At 66.3% G+C, this 19,984-nt stretch overlaps 1 protein-coding gene across 1 annotated transcript in view; it reads left to right on the top strand.

Moving 5' to 3' along the window:
• Positions 1-5,688: 5,688 nt before the first annotated feature.
• Positions 5,689-19,984, top strand: part of OPLAH (5-oxoprolinase, ATP-hydrolysing) — a 49,037-nt gene continuing 34,741 nt past the window's right edge. The window contains exons 1-10 of the mRNA XM_073329809.2: positions 5,689-7,438; positions 8,379-8,570; positions 11,855-11,969; positions 12,250-12,373; positions 12,703-12,898; positions 13,307-13,472; positions 13,739-13,877; positions 15,489-15,556; positions 15,637-15,905; positions 16,502-16,614. Of these exons, the coding sequence (XP_073185910.1) occupies positions 6,323-7,438; positions 8,379-8,570; positions 11,855-11,969; positions 12,250-12,373; positions 12,703-12,898; positions 13,307-13,472; positions 13,739-13,877; positions 15,489-15,556; positions 15,637-15,905; positions 16,502-16,614 (2,498 nt within the window). The 5' untranslated portion in view covers positions 5,689-6,322. The remainder of the gene's footprint in view (positions 7,439-8,378; positions 8,571-11,854; positions 11,970-12,249; positions 12,374-12,702; positions 12,899-13,306; positions 13,473-13,738; positions 13,878-15,488; positions 15,557-15,636; positions 15,906-16,501; positions 16,615-19,984) is intronic.

Genomic DNA, 19,984 nt, shown 5'->3' with positions numbered 1-19,984 from the left:
TCCCCCCCGCTCCCGGCCTGCCCCGCGCCGAGCCCACAGCCCCCCCCCCGCTCCCGGCCTGCCCCGCGCCGAGCCCACAGCCCTCCCCCCCGCTCCCGGCCTGCCCCGCGCCGAGCCCACAGCCCTCCCCCCCGCTCCCGGCCTGCCCCGCGCCGAGCCCACAGCCCCCCCCCCGCTCCCGGCCTGCCCCGCGCCGAGCCCACAGCCCGCTCCCGGCCTGCCCCGCGCCGAGCCCACAGCCCCCCCGCCGCTCCCGGCCTGCCCCGCGCCGAGCCCACAGCCCTCCCCCCCGCTCCCGGCCTGCCCCGCGCCGACCCCCCCCGCTCCCGGCCTGCCCCGCGCGGAGCCCACAGCCCCCCCGCCGCTCCCGGCCTGCCTCGCGCCGAATCCACAGCCCCCCCGCCGCTCCCGGCCTCCCCCGCGCCGACCCCCCGCTCCCGGCCTGCCCCGCGCCGACCCCCCCCCGCTCCCGGCCTGCCCCGCGCCGAGCCCACAGCCCTCCCCCCCGCTCCCGGCCTGCCCCGCGCCGAGCCCACAGCCCCCCCCCGCTCCCGGCCTGCCCCGCGCCGAGCCCACAGCCCCCTCCCGCTCCCGGCCTGCCCCGCGCCGACCCCCCCCCCCCCCGCTCCCGGCCTGCCCCGCGCCGAGCCCACAGCCCCCCCGCCGCTCCCGGCCTGCCCCGCGCCGAGCCCACAGCCCCCCCCCCGCTCCCGGCCTGCCCCGCGCCGAGCCCACAGCCCTCCCCCCCGCTCCCGGCCTGCCCCGCGCCGAGCCCACAGCCCCCCCCCCGCTCCCGGCCTGCCCCGCGCCGACCCCCCCCCGCTCCCGGCCTGCCCCGCGCGGAGCCCACAGCCCCCCCGCCGCTCCCGGCCTGCCTCGCGCCGAATCCACAGCCCCCCCGCCGCTCCCGGCCTGCCCCGCGCCGACCCCCCGCCGCTCCCGGCCTGCCCCGCGCCGACCCCCCCGCTCCCGGCCTGCCCCGCGCCGAGCCCACAGCCCCCCCGCCGCTCCCGGCCTGCCCCGCGCCGACCCCCCCCGCTCCCGGCCTGCCCCGCGCGGGACTCGTCACTGCTGTGCGCTGTCGCTGAGCCTCCTGGGTGTCTCCCCGGGCCCCAGGGGAGGCGGCGGGGCGGGGGCCGGGGCCGGTCTGTGGGGCGAGCGCCGCAGGGGGCCTGAGCCCCGGGCCCGCCGCGCCCCCTCGGGCGGGTTCGCCCCGTTGCGCTGGGGGCGCCGCTGCGCGCTCGGACCGCGAGCCCGGAGCGCCCGGGGCCTGGGCCGCGGCTGTCTGCGCCTTGCCGCCGGCTCCCGGGCCGGGCCCTTGGGCCAGGGGCGAACCTCCCGGCGAGCTGGTGCCGGCCCAGGTGCCCCCGGGCCCCGCGTTGCGAGCCGCCGCTTCCGAGGGCGCGAGGCCGAAGCGCCGCCGCCGCGCAGCAGGGAGCCCGGCCGCTCAGGCTCCGTCTGCCGGGCTGGCGTCCAGGCAAGAGCCCCCAGCCCCGCTCCCCAGCCCCCTGATCTTGAGCTGGGCGGCTGTTGTTTAGCTCCCAGCCAAGGAGGGGCTCTGGGCCGTTGGTTGCTCGGGGCCCGTCTCCTGGCCATTGGATTTAGCCTTGTCTTTTCAGTTCCGTTGATCTGGGGACCAGGCCCAGATAGCCGGGTGACACCCACACCCGTCTCTTTGTCTGCCTGGAGAGCGAACAGCCCTTTTCCCCCTCCACCTGGCCGTGCAGCACGTGGGGGAAACTGAGGCACACGCGGGGAAACTGAAGCGCACGCGGGCTTCATAAAAATATTGCAAAATACTCCCCCCTTCGACCGTCGCCCCTTTTCCTCCTGCAAGACCAGACTTAGCAGGGTCGCTATAACGCGTGACCTGGGGAAGTTCAGGGACCTCTGTGACAAGGCCTCAGCTATAACATTTGCACTCCCCTTAACATGGGCCACTTCCATATCATAATCTTGGAAGGCCACGCTCCATCTCAGTAGCTCGGCATTTGCCCCTTTCATTTGATGCAGCCACTTCAGAGGAGAGCGGACCATACACAGGAAAGTGCAGCCCAGCCAGATACGGCTGCAGCTTTAAGAGCCCACACAATGGGCAGGCATGCCGCCTCTAGTTTAGCATAGTTTCTGCTCTGTGGGGAGCAGTTTCTTGCTCAGGTACACAGTTGGGTGGCTCTCCCCCTTAGCATCGGCTTGCATCAGCACCATGCCCAGCCTGTGAACACCAGGAAGGGCTTGTTGAAGTCTGGATTTAGAACCTCCTTCAGTGCACAGAGCCCTCTGGCACTGCTCGGTCCAGACCATCCTGTCTAACTTACCCTTCTTGCACAGTTCGGTGATGGAAGTTGCCAAGGAGCTACAGTGGGTGTGACAAAGTGGGAATGTTCTTAATATTTTCTCTGAATACTGTGTGTGCGCCTTGGTTCCCCTGTCATGAACCCCCTCCTAAAATTAGTATTTCCAGGGATTTAAGTTTAAATTTTCTCAGTGTGATGGATGTGCTGGCTTTGCTCTGCATAGCTCTTGGAAGTCCGGAACCACTGGAGAAAGTTTAAAGTCTCAGGTCTGGTTCGGCATCAAGTCTGTTTCTGTATTTCATTTTCAAATGTGCATATGAGGAAAGCGCTTTTTTGCATAAGTATGTTGTTGAAAATTGTAACAAAACTGTAGTAGCTTTTTCTGCCAGAAGGGGGTATTTGTTTCTTAAACTCAGCCAAAAGTTCATCACTGACATATATCTGAAACTCCTTTTCAGTTCGCAAAAAGAAAAGGAGGACTTGTGGCACCTTAGAGACTAACCAATTTATTTGAGCATAAGCTTTCGTGAGCTACAGCTCACTTCATCGGATGCATACTGTGGAAACTGCAGAAGACATTATATACACAGAGACCATGAAACAATACCTCCTCCCACCCCACTCTCCTGCTGGTAATAGCTTATCTAAAGTGATCACTCTCCTTACAATGTGTATGATAATCAAGTTGGGCCATTTCCAGCACAAATCTAGGTTTTCTCACACCCCCCCCCCACTTTTCCAAAAACCACACACACAGACTCACTCTCCTACTGGTAATAGCTTATCCAAAGTGATCACTCTCCTTACAATGTGTATGATAATCAAGTTGGGCCATTTCTAGCACAAATCCAGGTTTTCTCACCCCCCCTTCCCCCCCAAAACACACACACACAAACTCACTCTCCTGCTGGTAACAGCTTATCCAAAGTGACCACTCTTCCTACAAACCCAACCCCCCCGCCACACACAAACTCACTCTCCTGCTGGTTGGGTGAGAAAACCTGGATTTGTGCTGGAAATGGCCCACCTTGATTATCATGCACATTGTAGGGAGAAAGAAAAGGAGTACTTGTGGCACCTTAGAGACTAACCAATTTATTTGAGCATGAGCTTTTGTGAGCTACAGCTCACTTCATCAGATGCATCAGATGCAGAAGGATGAAGTGAGCTGTAGCTCACGAAAGCTCATGCTCAAATAAATTGGTTAGTCTCTAAGGTGCCACAAGTACTCCTTTTCTTTTTGCAAAGACAGACTAACAGGGCTGTTACTCTGAAAACTGTAAGGAGAGCGATCACTTAAGATGAGCTATTCCCAGCAGGAGAGCGGGGGGGGGGGGGGGGGGAGAGGAGAAAACCTTTTGTAGTGATAAGGTGGGCCGTTTCCAGCAGTTAACAGGAACGTCCGAGGAGCCGGACGGGGGGGGGGAGGGAATAAACATGGGATAAATAAACAATAAAGATGTCAAGAATTATAACATTCATAAACCAGTCAGAGAACACTTCAATCTCTTTGGTCACTTGATTACAGACCTAAAAGTGACAATTCTTCAACAAAAAAACTTCAAAAACAGACTCCAACGAGAGACTGCTGAATTGGAATTAATTTGCAAACTGGATACAATTAATTTAGGCTTGAATAGAGACTGGGAGTGGATGGATCATTACACAAAGTAAAACTATCACTCCTAAAGTCAGCATGTCCCTGACCTCTCTCTCCAGGGTTACAGCAACGTTCAGCTGGGTCAGTCCAGAGCCCAGAGCTCTCCAACCCTTCTCTAGTCCCAGTCCAGAAGCCCAGCACTTAACCCCACCTGGCCCCTGCTCTGTCCTTTGTCCTTGTTCCCCAGGAAACCTGGTCACCTGGCCTCCTCCTCAGCCCTTTGTTCTCCAGCTCATCACAGCTGGCTGGCATCCTGCGGAGCATTGGTCATCCATTGTCGTCAGTTGCTAGGTACCAAATGTCCAGGCAATTGGAGTGGCCATTGTCTTTTCCTGGCTCTCCATAGGGCCAGGCCTCAGACAGCCTGGCGTCAGTCACACCTGGATCTCTGCAAAGAGTAAACAACCTTTCCCCCCCACCCAGTTAATCATGCAGCACATAGGGGAAACTGAGGCACACACAATACTCATCCAAAATATTATGAAAAATTCCCACTCTGTCACAAGAGGATTGAAGGTTAGAGCATAGTCCATTCTGCTTGGCCCAGAGACCAGCCAAGCTGCAGTGAACCCTTGGTTCAAGTTCTGACTGCCCCCCTGTCTGACCTCCGCTGGCAGACTCCTGATGAGAGCCCAGACTGTTTCCTGCAGGCATTGGCCATTATCTTTGAAAACTCATGTCGATCGGAGGAAGTCCTAGATGACTGGTAAAAGGCTAATGTAGTGCCCATCTTTAAAAAAGGGAAGGAGGAGGATCCGGGGAACTACAGGCCAGTCAGCCTCACCTCAGTCCCTGGAAAAATCATGGAGTAGGTCCTCTAGGAATCAATTCTGAAGCACTTACACGAGAGGAAAGTGATCAGGAACAGTCAGCATGGATTCACCAAGGGCAAATCATGCCTGACTAATCTAATTGCCTTCTATGATGAGATAACTGGCTCTGTGGATGAGGGGAAAGCGGTGGACGTGTTGTTCCTTGACTTTAGCAAAGCTTTTGACACGGTCTCCCACAGTATTCTTGCCAGCAAGTTAAAGAAGTATGGGCTGGATGAATGGACTATAAGGTGGATAGAAAGCTGGCTAGATTGTCGGGCTCAACGGGTAGTGATCAATGGCTCCATGTCTAGTTGGCAGCCGGTATCAAGTGGAGTGCCCTAAGGGTTGTTCCTGGGGCCGGTTTTGTTCAATATCTTCATAAATGATCTGGAGGATGGTGTGGATTGCACCCTCAGCAAGTTTGCAGATGACACTAAACTGGGAGGAGAGGTAAATACGCTGGAGGGTAGGGATAGGATACAGAGGGACCTAGACAAATTGGAGGATTGGGCCAAAAGAAATCTGATGAGGTTCAACAAGGACAAGTGCAGAGTCTTGCACTTAGGACGGAAGAATCCCATGCACCGCTACAGACTAGGGACCGTTCTGCAGAAAAGGACCTAGGGGTTACAGTGCATGAGAAGCTAGATAGGAGTCAACAGTGTGCCCTTGTTGCCAAGAAGGCCAATGGCATTTTGGGATGTATAAGTAGGGGCATTGCCAGCAGATTGAGGGACATGATCGTTCCCCTCTATTCGGCATTGGTGAGGCCTCATCTGGAGTACTGTGTCCAGTTTTGGGCCCCACACTACAAGAAGGATGTGGAAAAATTGGAAAGAGTCCACCAGAGGGCAACAAAAATGATTAGGGGTCTGGAACACATGAGTTATGAGGAGAGGCTGAGGGAACTGGGGATGTTTAGTCTGCGGAAGAGAAGAATGAGGGGGGATTTGATAGCTGCTTTCAACTACCTGAAAGGGGGTTCCAAAGAGGATGGCTCTAGACTGTTCTCAGTGGTAGCAGATGACAGAACGAGGAGTAATGGTCTCAAGTTCCAGTGGGGAAGATTTAGGTTGGATATTAGGAAAAACTTTTTCATATGAGGGTGGTGAAAGACTAGGGAGGTTACTTAGGGAGGTTGTAGAATCTCCTTCCTTAGAAGATTTTGAGGTCAGGCTTGACAAAGCCCTGGCTGGGATGATTTAATTGAGGATCGGTCCTGTTTTGAGCAGGGGGTTGGACTAGATGACCTCCTGAGGTCCCTTCCAACCCTGATATTCTATGATTCTATGACTTGCCCCCCACCTCCCCAGTCCTTAGATCTTGAGCTGGGAGATTATTGTTCAGCTTCCCAAAGGAGAGGCTGGGAAGTCCATGTTGCTCTGGGGCATTGGTGGCTGGTATCAATGTCCTGGCAGTTGGATTTGCCACTGGCTTTTCAGAAGGTCCAGTGATATAGGGAACAAGACCCAGACAGCTGGGTGCCACCCACATCTGTGACTCCTCGCCTGCCTGGAGAGCAAACAGCTGTTTCCCACCCCCAGGTAACAATGCAGCACACAGGGGAAACTGAGGCACACACAAGCCTCAAAATTATTACCAAAAAAACCCACTTCATCGCACATCCTCAGCCATCCCTCCCCCTCCAATGCACCCCCACCCCAATCACCAGTGCTCCATTTCCACCCACTGCCTCAATGTCCCTCCAAACCCCTCCGCTCCTGCCCCTTTCCCCCTCCCAAACACGGATCACCGCGGCCCCCATTGGCACACGGGCTGCACGGGCTCAGTTTCCTGCAGCGCATTGCACCGACCGGGCCGCTCCCGCAGCTGCCCTGGCTCCCGGTAACCCGCTCCGGGCGCCGGCTGGCCTCAGGCAGGGGACCCGGGCCGGGGCCAGGCGAGCCCCCTGCGCTCGGCGCTGCACTCGCGAATCGGTCGCGCAGCGGAGCCCAGCCCGTGCGGGCAGCGAGGGGCGAATTCTGGCCGGGACGCAGCGCCCCCTCGCGGCGTGGGCAGTCTCTCCAGGCCGGGCGGAGAAGCTCGCGTGGGCTGGAGCCGGCAGCGGGGCTCGGCAGCCGCAGCGGTCGAAGCGCAGACAAGCCCCAGGGAGAGCCCCGGGCGCTCCCGGGTCCGCCGGAGGGCGCAGCGCAGCCGCCCCCGCTGGTTCCCCCCATCCAGCCTCGCCCCCTTCCCATCCAGCCCCGCCGCCTGGGCTCCCCGGCCAGGCCACAGCCCAGCCCCCCGGGAGCCCAGCCCTCGGCCCCGCGCCGCGGCTCTCTGGTGCCAGGCGGCGCAGGGGCGGACCAGGGGGCGGGGAGCGGCGCTGGGCCGGGCTAAGCCGGGGACCGGGAGCCGGACCCGGCCGCTCACCCCAGGGCTCGTGCGGTGCCCCCGCGGCTCCTTCTCCTCTGCCCGGCCCTCTGGCTCCGGGGCTACCCCGGCACTTCCCCTGCGGCTGCCCCCGGGCCGTGCCCCGCAGGGACCCAGCCATGGCCGTGCCAAGCCCCAGCAAGTTCCAGTTCGCCATCGACCGCGGTGGCACCTTCACCGACATCTTTGCCCGCTGCCCCGGGGGGCGCGTCCGCGTGATGAAGCTGCTGTCCGAGGACCCGGCCAACTACCGCGATGCGCCCACGGAAGGCATCCGCCGCATCCTGCAGGAGGTGAGGGGCCGGGCACGGGGCGGCTGGCAGTGCCGGGGGGAGCCGTTCACAGCCCTAGGATGGTCTTGGCTAGGAGCGGGCACTGACCCCAGGGGCTCCGGAGGCAGAGATGCCCAGCCCCCTGGCTGGCAGCTGCATGCGCTGGCCCGGGCGCCGGGGGGCATGGTGGGGCGCAGACGCTGCGCTGGAGCACCCCAGTGGGCCCGTTCACTCCCCGCGGTCCGTTTGGCTCCTTTCCCCCCCGAGGCCCCGGTCAGCCCAGCGCACCGCCCAGGCCAGGAATGCACCTCAGCAGATCGGAGCGGGCGCCGTCTGACCAGCATCCTGCCCCCGGCGGCAGCCAAATTGGCCCCAATAGCCCGGAGCAGACTGGGCAGCCTCTCGCCCTGTCTGTCTCTTGCACGTCCCGCTGCCAGGATCGCAGCAGCATCCAGGCAGCCCGCATCCTGCCTGTGGCTCTGGCCCCGCAGAGTGAGCCTGGCCCATCTGGGAGGGGGTGGCCGTTTCTCCCTGGCCCAGCTGGGTTTGATGCAGGAAGGGGGCGCGGTGTGTGACACCCTGCGGGAGGCGCTCTCCTGACAGATCTGTCATGGTGGGGCCCCAGCACCCCCTGTTCTCCCTAAGGGGGTGCTGCCTGGCCTGGCTTTGCCTGAGGGAGGGGAGACCTTGGTTGTGCTGGGTCATGGCTCATGAAGGGCCCCCAAGGTTAGAGCCCTGGGCTGGGAAGCCAGGCTCCTGGGGTGTTTCCAGCTCTTCCACTGGCTCGCTGGATCACCTTGAACCAGTTCCTTCCCCTCTTAGCCTCAATTTCCCCATCAGCACTCTGGGGACAGTGACTCCCTTCTCCTGGGCTCATGGGCATGAGATGATCTGAGCTCCATGGAGGGGTGTTACTGGCTGTGGGAGGAGAGTGCCCCACAGTGACAGGAGCTTCCCCCAGGAATGCGGCATTCCCTTTCCCTGCGACCGCCCCCTGGACACATCGCAGATAGAGTGGATCCGCATGGGGACCACGGTGGCCACCAACGCCCTGCTGGAGCGCAAGGGGGAGCGGATTGCCCTGCTGATCACCAAGGGCTTCCGGGATCTCCTGCACATCGGCAACCAGGCTCGGCCCAGAATCTTTGATCTGGTGAGTCCCCAGCCCTGCCTCCTGTCTGTGTGCCTCTCCTGGGCCAGGCTGCTACTGCTGACATGACTTTGTATGGCCTTGGGTGCCAAGTGTGGCCAGGGCAAGGAGCTCCTGGGTCCAGGAGCATCTGGAATCTGGGCAGGATTCTCCTGCATGCTCTGTCTCTGAGTAAACCAGCCCCCCACTGCCCTCAGGGCCCCTTTCCCACATGCCAGGGGCAGCCGGGCAGGGCGGGGTATGTGCTGCACCTGAATCCAGCACGTGAGGCCCTGGGGGAGTCGCCCTTCGGGAGGGCCCTGTCCACTGACCCAGAGGATGTCCTTGGGAACCCAGTGCAAGGGGCCCATTGTTTGGAAGAAGCCTGGACTGGATTCCTTAGCTAATCTCTGGCTGCAGTACCCGCCCCCCTTTCTCTGCACTTGGCTGGCTGTGGGGCCACGTGGCAGCTGCGGCTGCTCCATCCCTCCCCACAGACCCTCCCAACTCTTGCTGGCAGTGGCTTTCCCCTGAGGCTCCCCTGCACTTTGTACATGGCCTGGATTGAGCCTTTAATCCCTGGAAAAAGAAGAGGAGGACTTGTGGCACCTTAGAGACTAACCAATTTATCTGAGCATCAGCTTTTATGAGCTACAGCTCACTGCATCCGATGCATCCCAGAGAGCCCCAGTCCAGGCGCCTCCCTCACTGAGCACCCAGGGGTGGGGGTGGGGGTGGGGGGGCAGGGCGGGTGTGTCCTGGCTGTCGGCTCTGGTGTCTGTTCTAGATGGGAGGGTCTAGACTAAGCCACTGACTTCCTCCTGATGTGCCTCCCTTTGGGTACGTCCACACAGCAAACACAGCCAACAGCAAACACAGCCGCGGCAGCAAGCCTTGGTGCTGGTCAGCTGACTCGGGCCCCCGGGCTCCCCACACAGTGTAGACGTTTGGCCTTGGGCTGAAGGCTAGGAATCGAGACCCCCCTGTCCCACCTCTGCTGGGTCTCAGGGCCTGGCTGCAGCCCGAGCAGGCATAGTGCGGCCCAAGGCAGCTGCCCCAGGTCCTGAGATGGTGCCGCGGGTGTTTTGCTGTGTAGATGTGCCTTTAGCCTCTCTGGGGCAAGAGGGGTTAAACCAGGGGTGGGCAAACTTTTTGGCCTGAGGGCCGCATCGGGTTTCAAGAAATTGTATGGAGGGCCAGATAGGGGAGACTGTGCCTCCCCAAACAGCCAGGCGTGGCCCGGCTCCTGCCACCTATCCAACCCCCCTTGCTTCTCGCCCCCTGATGGCCCCCCCCAGGACTCCTGCCCCATCCAACCCCCGCATTCTCTGTCCCCTGACGCCCACCCCTCCGGGACCCCTGCCCCATCCACCCCTCCCTGTCCCCTGACTGCCCCCAGAACCCCCGCCCCTGAATGCCCCCGCCGCCCGTTCAACCCCCCCTCTCCTTCCTGACTGCCTACCCCTGGGACCCCTGCCCCCATTCAACCCCTCTGTTCCCTGCCCTCTGACTGTTCTGACCCCTATCACACCCCTGCCCACCACCCCGACCTCCCCTGCCCTCTATTCAACCCCCCGCTCTCTGCCCCCTCACCGCGCCGCCCAGAGCACTAGGACAGGCAGCCACGCCGCCCGTCTGGAGCTAGCCACTGACCGTGCCGCACAGAGACCAGGTCAGGCAGCCAGGCCGCACAGCACACACCGGGTCAGGCCGGGCTCTGCAGCTGCACTGCCCCAGGAGCTCGCCACCCCCCTCCCAGAGCATCGCGACGGTGGCCTAGTGAGCTGAGGCTGAGGAAGGGGGAACAGCAGGGGAGGGGCCAGGGATAGCTTCCCAGGCCAGGAGCTCAGGGGCCGGGCAGGAGGGTGTCCCGGCGTCCCCGGGTGATGCTCTGGAACTGCTCCCTATGAAGCCAGCAGGACTCTGGGGAGGTCTCCTCTCTGGGAGCAGCCTGTCTTCAGGACACAGAGCTCAACCGGCTTCCCCCTTCCTGGGTCTGACCTCGGAGCATTCAGCCTCCTCTGCCCCTCCATGCGCATCCCACAGCGAGTCCGCTCAGGTGGGGTCCTGGGGAAGCCAGAGGGTCCTGACCCCCAACTCTGCAGTCAGACGTGACTCTCAGCCAGCCAGTAAAAAGGAGGTTTATTAGACGACAGGAACATGGTCTAACACAGAGCTTGTAGGTGCAGAGAACAGGACCCCTCAGCTGGGTCCATTTTGGGGGGCAGTGAGCCAGACAACCACGCCTGCACTTCACTCCATGTCCTGGCCAGCCCCAAACTGAAACTCCCTCCAGCCTCTCCTCCCCTGGGCTTTGTCCCTTTCCCGGGCCAGGAGGTCACCGGATTCCTTTGTTCTCCAACCCTTTAGCTCTCACCTTGCAGGGGGGAAGGGCCAGGCCATCAGTTGCCAGGAAACAGGGTGTCGGCCATTCTCTGTGTCCAGACCCCTGTGGACACCTGCCCTCTAGGGCTCTGCAGTGATCATACACCCTTATCCCACCCCCTAGATACTTAAGAACTGCGTAGGGGAAACTGAGGCACCCCCACACTATTCAGAGGAAACATTAAGAACAGTCCCGCTTCGTCACAGAGGGTCTTGTGGGCTGGGCTGTAGTTTGCTCACCCAGGTGTGACAGTGCCCTGGGACGCTGTGTTGGGAGAGAGCGATCAGAGTCCCGGAGCCCTGCACAGCCGTTCCTGGTGGGGCCCTGATTGACTGCAGCAAGGAGCCGGGTTTGGGGGGCGGGAGGCGCCTCCAGGACCACCTGGAAGAGGGGAGGAAATGAGGCTACTGAGGCTGAACCGGGGGCCTCACAGGCCAGGGGCTGGGCTGAGTCAGAGAGTCCTGGCGGGAGCAGGGCCTGGGGCTTGGCCCCTCTCCTGGGGCGGGCGGGTGGTGGGCAGGGAGCCCACCCCAGTGGGCGGGAGTTGTGGGGAGCTGGGGCAGCGCAGAGAGACCTGGGTCAGTGGGGTGCGGCAGGACGTGGCGGGTGGGGCTGCACAGACAGCAGCCTCACACCGGGAGCGGGGACCCCAATGCACCCCCCCAGCCCCCGAGGGTTAGAGGGGTGGGGGGTGGCAGCAGGGGATCAGAAGTGATGGAGTGAACTGCAGCAAGGCGGGGGAGGATCAGCCCCCCAGCCACTTCGCCCTGGCGGCCACCTGGGGGTGGGCGGGACAAGAGCCAATCCCTGGGTCTGCCCCAGACCATGCGGGGGCGCGTGCGACTGGCCCTGCCCTAGGGCTGATCTCCACACTCCAGCCCCCCAGCCTGGCAGTGACCAGGCCCCTCTGTCGGGTCCCCAGGAGGTGGCAATGCCCGAGGTGCTGTATGAGGAGGTGGTCGAGGTGGACGAGCGGCTGATCCTGCACCACGCCAGCTGCCAGCTCCCCGGGGCCGACCCCAGCCAGGTGCTCCCAGGTTGGTGTTTGGAGCCAGGCAGAGGGGGGAGGTCAGGGCCGGCTGGACCCGGCCCGCTGCGTACCCAGAGCAGCGCCATGGAGGGGGTTCAGCTCGTGTCCCTTTGGTGTCTCCCCAATTACCCCTCCCCTCCCCCCCGCTCTCTGTCCTCAGCCAGTCCCCTCCCCACATTGCCCTGCTCTCTGCCCCATGGCCTCTGCGGGGGGGTGGGGGGGAAGCAGGATTGGGGATGCGGTTTGCGGGCGTGGGCCCCTCTACCGTGGCTCCATCCCCTCCCCAGGCGTGGTGGGGGATTCGCTGGTGGTGCAGCGCCCCGTGGACCTGGCCGCGCTGCGGAGAGACCTGCAGCGGCTGTTGACGCAGGGGATCCGGAGCCTGGCCGTGGTGCTCCTGCACTCCTATGCGTGAGTTCCTCCGGGGGGGCGCTGGGCCCCACCCCACTCGCGGTGCTCAGAGCCAGTCGGGGCTGGAGCCTGCACCTCCAAAACCTGGGGAACAGGTCAGCCTGGTGCACCCCCACGCTGGGCACCGCACCCGGCTTGGTGCCCACCAGCGCCCCTGCTCAGCTGCTCGCATGGCCCTGCCCCAGGGGGCTGGGGACTCTCCTGTCTGGCTTTGGGTGCGGGTGCCTTGCTCTGGGGAAACTGGCGCCCCGCTGATTGCCGTATGGCTGGGGCAGCCCCGGCCCCACGGCTCTCCCCAGTCCCCTGACTCTTCTCTTTCTCCCTGGCAGCTGGCCAGCCCATGAGCAGCAAGTGGGGGCACTGGCCCAGGAGCTGGGCTTCCAGCACGTGTCTCTGTCATCCTCGGTGATGCCCATGGTGCGGGTGGTGCCACGCGGGTACACCGCCTGTGCCGATGCCTACCTGACCCCCTGCATTCGCCGCTACCTCGATGGCTTCTGCGCCAGCTTCACCCAGCAACTCCAGGTGAGCATGACGGCACATCGCCTCCAGGGCCTGCCATGCCCTGATTGCCCCAGCGGCTGGGCGGGCGTTGCCCTGAACAGCCCCCTGGCGCTGCCCCACTGACCCAGGCAGACGTGGCTCTTCTCGCCTCCCCACACGGCCACCCCCGCTCCGCCACATGGACTCCTCTGCTCCCCTCTTCTGTGCCTGGTCCGTGTCCCCATGCCAGGGCCCTCTCCCTGCCTGGGGCACGTCCCAGAGCCCCTCACCTGGCTCCAGCCTCTGTCCCAGGGCCCGTCCCGGTTCTGCTGGCCTTGTGAACCTGGCTGGGGACCCTGGTTCCCGTTCTGCCTCCTGCCCTCGGTCCATGCAGGGCCCCTCATCCCACCTGGCTCCAGGCTCACCTGCTCTCTCTGGCTCCCTCTGCAGGACACCCAGGTGCTCTTCATGCGCTCCGACGGGGGCCTGACCCCCATGGGGCAGTTCAGTGGCTCCCGGGCCATCCTGTCTGGCCCCGCTGGCGGCGTTGTGGGCTACGCGATCACCACCTACAACCAGGAGGACAGGCAGCCTGTGATCGGCTTTGACATGGGAGGTGGGTGCGGCATGCAGGGGGGTCTCTCCCTGTGACTGGGGAGGGTCTGAGCTCCTTTGCACATGGCAGGGGGATGCTGGCTCCCCCAGATGGACTCCCCCAGGGCAGGTGAGGCCCGGCGCTGGGAGGGCGGGCGGGGAAGCTGGGATGTTGCCCTGCCCCGGGCAGGCTGCAGGCCCTGGGGACGGAGCCGGCTGCATGGAGCCAGCTCGGAGCCAGGCCCTGGCTGGGGCCTGGGGCAAGCGGCTGAGCTGTGACTCCCGCAGGCACCTCGACGGATGTCAGCCGCTACGCTGGCGAGTACGAGCATGTCTTCGAGGCGACCACAGCTGGGATCAGCATCCAGGCCCCCCAGCTGGACATCAACACCGTGGCGGCCGGCGGCGGCTCCATGCTCTTCTTCCGGTGGGTGCCTGCCTGCGGCCGTGCCCCCGCACAGCCCCTTCCCTGGCCTGCCGCTCCTGGGGAGCCTTCCCCCAGCGGTGGGGTTCAGGGACCCTGGCTGGCTTGGGGGGGCTCGAACAGCCAGTCCTGCTGCTGTGGCCCCCTGACTCCCCTTACAAAGGGGGTGAGCCTCCCACAGCCCTCAGTGGCACCCACTCCAGGCCTAGCAGCCCCAGTCCTGCTTGTGGGCCGGGAGAGGGCCCCCGAGCGCGGGGTTGGGGCTGGGAGCCGAATGGCAAGGGCACTGTGGGCTGGCTCTGGGGGTGCTTTGCCTGCTGCTCAAGGGACTGTTTGGGCCTTGCGCTCTGACGTTCCTGGCCCGAGGGGCTGTGCTTGTCTGAGCTTCAGCATCCGGCCCCTGGACATCGGCCACTCGTGGCTCGCAGCAGAGCTGGCCTGGTTCTGGCCCCGTCCCGGCTCCTTCTCCCCTCCCCACAGCTAAGCAGTGTCAGGGCAGCTCTGAGACCTACACACGCTCGGCTACTGCTGGGAGCAGTGCTGCACCCCATTTCCCCCCAAAAGGGGGCACTCTCCCCTGCGTCAGCGCAGACCCCAATGCCCCTGCCTGGCGCTAGGGGCGTGTGCTGCCGGGGGGGGGGCCTCAGTAGGGGGCGCTCTCCCCCGGGTCTGACCCCAATGCCCCTGCCTGGCGCTAGGGGCGTGTGCTGCCGGGCGGGAGGGGCTCAGTAGGGGGCGCTCTCCCCTGGGTCTGACCCTGATGCCCCAGCCTGGCGCTAGGGGCGTGTGCTGCCGGGCGGGGGGGGCTCAGTAGGGGGTGCTCTCCCCCGGGTCTGACCCCAATGCCCCTGCCTGGCGCTAGGGGCGTGTGCTGCCGGGGGGGGGGGGCTCAGTAGGGGGCGCTCTCCCCCGGGTCTGACCCTGATGCCCCAGCCTGGCGCTAGGGGCGTGTGCTGCCGGGCGGGGGGGGGGCTCAGTAGGGGGCGCTCTCCTCTGGGTCTGACCCTGATGCCCCAGCCTGGCGCTAGGGGCGTGTGCTGCCGGGCGGGGGGGGCTCAGTAGGGGGCGCTCTCCCCTGGGTCTGACCCTGATGCCCCAGCCTGGCGCTAGGGGCGTGTGCTGCCGGGGGGGGGGCTCAGTAGGGGGCGCTCTCCCCCGGGTTTGTCTCCGATGCCCCAGCCTGGCGCTAGGGGCGTGTGCTGCCGAGCGGGGGGGGCTCAGTAGGGGGCGCTCTCCCCCGGGTTTGTCTCCGATGCCCCAGCCTGGCGCTAGGGGCATGTGCTGCCGGGCGGGAGGGCTCAGTAGGGGGCGCTCTCCCCCGGGTCTGACCCCGATGCCCCAGCCTGGCGCTAGGGGCATGTAACGGGGCTCCTGACCCTTTGTGTTCATTGGAGATCTCCTGGTACTTCCTGGGGCTGGCGCGTGACCCGCACTGTCCCTGCCTGGGTCTGATCTAGGTCACTCTTTTCCTTCCTCTTGCCCATGTGCCCTCAGCTGGGCACAGGGTTCTCCTTCACTCCCTGCCCCAAACTGCAGGGCGATGCCGCTGCATGGGCCTCCCGTGCCTGCCCGGGGCCGTGCTGCAGTAACGCCTCCTCCTTCTCTCCCCACCAGGTCCGGGCTGTTTGTGGTTGGTCCTGAGTCCGCGGGGGCCCATCCTGGCCCCGCCTCCTACAGGAAGGGTGAGGCCGGGGCTCTGCTGTGCCGGGGCGTGTCTGGGTGGGCTGGCGAGTGGCAGCGACTGACCCCCTTGTCTTTGCAGGGGGGCCCCTGACAGTGACTGATGCCAACCTTTGTCTGGGCCGCCTGCTGCCCCATTACTTCCCCCACATCTTTGGGCCGGGTGAGGACCAGCCGCTCTCGCGGGACGCCGCCCTGCAGGGCTTCCAGGAGCTCACTGCCCGCGTGAATGCCTTCCCGGCCAGCCAGGCGCCGGGCCCCCACCCCTCTCTCACTGTGGAGGAGGTGGCCATGGGCTTCATCCAGGTGGCCAACGAGGCCATGTGCCGGCCCATCCGCTCCCTGACCCAGGTAGGGGCAGGGCAGTGCTGCAGCCCATCAGCCCCAGGATGGTGACATCTGCCCCCTCGTCTCCGCGGAGCTGGCAGGGCATCTCCCCCCACCCCGGGAAAATGCCCAGGAGTCCCCCACCCCTGCTCCCATGCCGGCACTGGGAGCAGAGCCAGGGGCTGTTCATGGACAGCTCCTGGCTCTGCCGGGGCCCCGGCGCTCCCCGGTGTTACGCGCAGTGCTGAGCCCAGGGGAAGGCTCAGGCCAGGCTGGTGACTCTGGCCAAGTGCAGCCCCATCCTGCCTGCGGGTGAGAGAAGGGTCCCCAGGACTTGTTCCTGGGGGTGGGGAAGGTTTCCTGGGGCTCGCTCTCAGTTCCCTGGCTGGGGGTGGGGGTGGTTCCTGGCTCTTGCCAGGGGGGCTCAGTTCCTGGGGGTGGGGGCAGGTTCCCTGGGTCCGCTCCGGGGCGGGGAGCTCGGTTCCCCGGGGGGGTTGGTTCCCTGGGTCTCGCCTGGGCAGGGGGCCTCTGTTTGCCGGAAGAGGGGTTGGGTCCCTGAGCCGGGGCGGGGGGGCTCGGTTTGATGTCCCTGTGGGTGACGCTTCCTCTGGTTCTGGTAGGCGAGGGGCCACGATACCTCGCACCACGTGCTGGCCTGCTTCGGGGGTGCAGGAGGGCAGCACGCCTGCGCCATTGCCCGTGCGCTGGGCATGAAGAGGGTGTTCATTCACAAGTACGTACCGGGGAGCTGGGGCAGGCGCTGGGAGTGGGGGGCTGGGGGGAGCTGGGTGCTGGGAGTGGGGGGACGGGGGGAGAAGGGCCGGGCGCTGGGAGTGGGGGGATGGGGGAAGCAGGACCAGGTGCTGGGAGTGGGGGACAGGGGGAGCTGGGCCGGGTGCTGGGAGCGGGGGGACGGGGGGAGCTGGGCCGGGCACTGAGCGGGGGGACGGGGGGAGCTGGGCCGGGCACTGAGCGGGGGAACATGGGGGGAGCTGGGCCGGGCACTGGGAGTGGGGGGACGGGGGGAGCTGGGCCGGGCGCTGGGAGTGGGGGGACGGGGGGAGCTGGGCCGGGCGCTGGGAATGGGGGGACGGGGGGAGCTGGGCCAGGCGCTGGGAGTGGGGGGACGGGGGGAGCTGGGAAGGGCGCTGGGAGTGGGGTGATGGGGGGAGCTGGGCTGGGCACTGAGTGGGGGAACCTGGGGGGAACTGGGCTGGGCGCTGGGAGTGGGGTGACAGGGGGAGCTGGGACGGGTGCTGGGAGTGGGGGGACGGGGGGAGAAGGGCCGGGCGCTGGGAATGGGGGGATGGGGGGAGCTGGGCTGGGCACTGAGCGGGGGAACCTTGGGGGAACTGGGCCGGGTGCTGGGAGTGGGGGGAGCAGGGCTGGGCGCTGGGGGTAGGGGAAGCTGGGCAGGGCGCTGGGAGTGGGGGGAGCAGGGCTGGGCGCTGGGGGTAGGGGAAGCTGGGCCGGGCGTTGGGAATGGGGGGATGGGGGGAGCAGGGCCGGGCGCTGGGAGTGGGGGGACGGGGGGAGCTGGGACGGGCCCTGGGAGTGGGGGGACGGGGGGAGCTGGGACGGGTGCTGGGAATGGGGGGATGGGGGCAGCTGGGCTGGGCACTGAGCGGGGAACCTGGGGGGAGCTTGGCCGGGTGCTGGGAGTGGGGGGACGGGGGGAGAAGGGCCGGGCGCTGGGAATGGGGGGATGGGGGGAGCTGGGCTGGGCACTGAGCGGGGGAACCTGGGGGGAGCTGGGCCGGGTGCTGGGAGTGGGGGGAGCAGGGCTGGGCGCTGGGGGTAGGGGAAGCTGGGCCGGGCGCTGGGAGTGGGGGGACGGGGGGAGCAGGGCCGGGCGCTGGGAGTGGGGAGACGGGGGGAGCAGGGCCGGGCGCTGAGCGTGGGAACCTGGGGGGAGCTGGGCTGGGTGCTGGGAGTGGGGGGACGGGGGGAGAAGGGCCGGGCGCTGGGAGTGGGGGGACAGGGGGAGCTGGGCCGGGCGCTGGGAATGGGGGGATGGGGGGAGCTGGGCCGGGCACTGAGCGGGGGAATCTGGGGGGAACTGGGCCGGGTTTTGGGAGTGGGGGGAGCAGGGCTGGGCGCTGGGGGTAGGGGAAGCTGGGCCGGGCGCTGGGAGTGGGGGGACGGGGGGAGCAGGGCCGGGCGCTGGGAGTGGGGAGACGGGGGGAGCTGGGCTGGGCACTGAGCGTGGGAACCTGGGGGGAGCTGGGACGGGTGCTGGGAGTGGGGGGACGGGGGGAGAAGGGCCGGGCGCTGGGAATAGGGGGATGGGGGGAGCTGGGCTGGGCACTGAGCGGGGGAACCTGGGGGGAGCTGGGCTGGGCGCTGGGGGTAGGGGAAGCTGGGCCGGGCGCTGGGAGTGGGGAGACGGGGGGAGCTGGGCCGGGCGCTGGGAGTGGGGGGACGGGGGGAGCAGGGCCGGGCGCTGGGAGTGGGGGGAGCAGGGCTGGGCGCTGGGGGTAGGGGGAGCAGGGCCGGGCGCTGGGAGTGGGGAGACGGGGGGAGAAGGGCCGGGTGCTGGGAGTGGGGGGACGGGGGGAGAAGGGCCGGGCGCTGGGAATGGGGGGATGGGGGGAGCTGGGCTGGGCACTGAGCGGGGGAACCTTGGGGGAACTGGGCCGGGTGCTGGGAGTGGGGGGAGCAGGGCTGGGCGCTGGGGGTAGGGGAAGCTGGGCAGGGCGCTGGGAGTGGGGGGAGCAGGGCTGGGCGCTGGGAGTGGGGGGACGAGGGGAGCTGGGACGGGCCCTGGGAGTGGGGGGACGGGGGGAGCTGGGACGGGTGCTGGGAGTGGGGGGACGGGGGGAGAAGGGCCGGGCGCTGGGAGTGGGGGGAGCAGGGCTGGGCGCTGGGAGTGGGGTGACAGGGGGAGCTGGGCCGGGCGCTGGGAGTGGGGGGACAGGGGGAGCTGGGCCGGGCGCTGGGAGTGGGGGGACAGGGGGAGCTGGGCCGGGCGCTGGGAATGGGGGGATGGGGGGAGCTGGGCCGGGCACTGAGCGGGGGAATCTGGGGGGAACTGGGCCGGGTTTTGGGAGTGGGGGGAGCAGGGCTGGGCGCTGGGGGTAGGGGAAGCTGGGCCGGGCGCTGGGAGTGGGGGGACGGGGGGAGCAGGGCCGGGCGCTGGGAGTGGGGAGACGGGGGGAGCTGGGCCGGGCACTGAGCGTGGGAACCTGGGGGGAGCTGGGACGGGTGCTGGGAGTGGGGGGACGGGGGGAGAAGGGCCGGGCGCTGGGAATAGGGGGATGGGGGGAGCTGGGCTGGGCACTGAGCGGGGGAACCTGGGGGGAGCTGGGCTGGGCGCTGGGGGTAGGGGAAGCTGGGCCGGGCGCTGGGAGTGGGGAGACGGGGGGAGCAGGGCCGGGCGCTGGGAGTGGGGAGACGGGGGGAGCTGGGCCGGGCACTGAGCGTGGGAACCTGGGGGGAGCTGGGACGGGTGCTGGGAGTGGGGGGACGGGGGGAGAAGGGCCGGGCGCTGGGAATAGGGGGATGGGGGGAGCTGGGCTGGGCACTGAGCGGGGGAACCTGGGGGGAGCTGGGCTGGGCGCTGGGGGTAGGGGAAGCTGGGCCGGGCGCTGGGAGTGGGGAGACGGGGGGAGCTGGGCCGGGCGCTGGGAGTGGGGGGACGGGGGGAGCAGGGCCGGGCGCTGGGAGTGGGGGGAGCAGGGCTGGGCGCTGGGAGTGGGGAGACGGGGGGAGCAGGGCCGGGCGCTGGGAGTGGGGAGACGGGGGGAGCTGGGCCGGGCGCTGGGAGTGGGGAGACGGGGGGAGCAGGGCCGGGCGCTGGGAGTGGGGAGACGGGGGGAGCAGGGCCGGGCGCTGGGAGTGGGGAGACGGGGGGAGCTGGGCCGGGCGCTGGGAGTGGGGGGACGGGGGGAGCAGGGCCGGGCGCTGGGAGTGGGGGGAGCAGGGCTGGGCGCTGGGAGTGGGGAGACGGGGGGAGCAGGGCCGGGCGCTGGGAGTGGGGAGACGGGGGGAGCTGGGCCGGGCGCTGGGAGTGGGGAGACGGGGGGAGCAGGGCCGGGCGCTGGGAGTGGGGAGACGGGGGGAGCTGGGCCGGGCACTGAGCGTGGGAACCTGGGGGGAGCTGG

Source organism: Lepidochelys kempii, chromosome 2 (genome assembly GCF_965140285.1).
Source record: "Lepidochelys kempii isolate rLepKem1 chromosome 2, rLepKem1.hap1, whole genome shotgun sequence".
NCBI lineage: Eukaryota > Metazoa > Chordata > Testudines > Cheloniidae > Lepidochelys > Lepidochelys kempii.
This window is presented reverse-complemented; position numbering and strand designations above follow the sequence as displayed.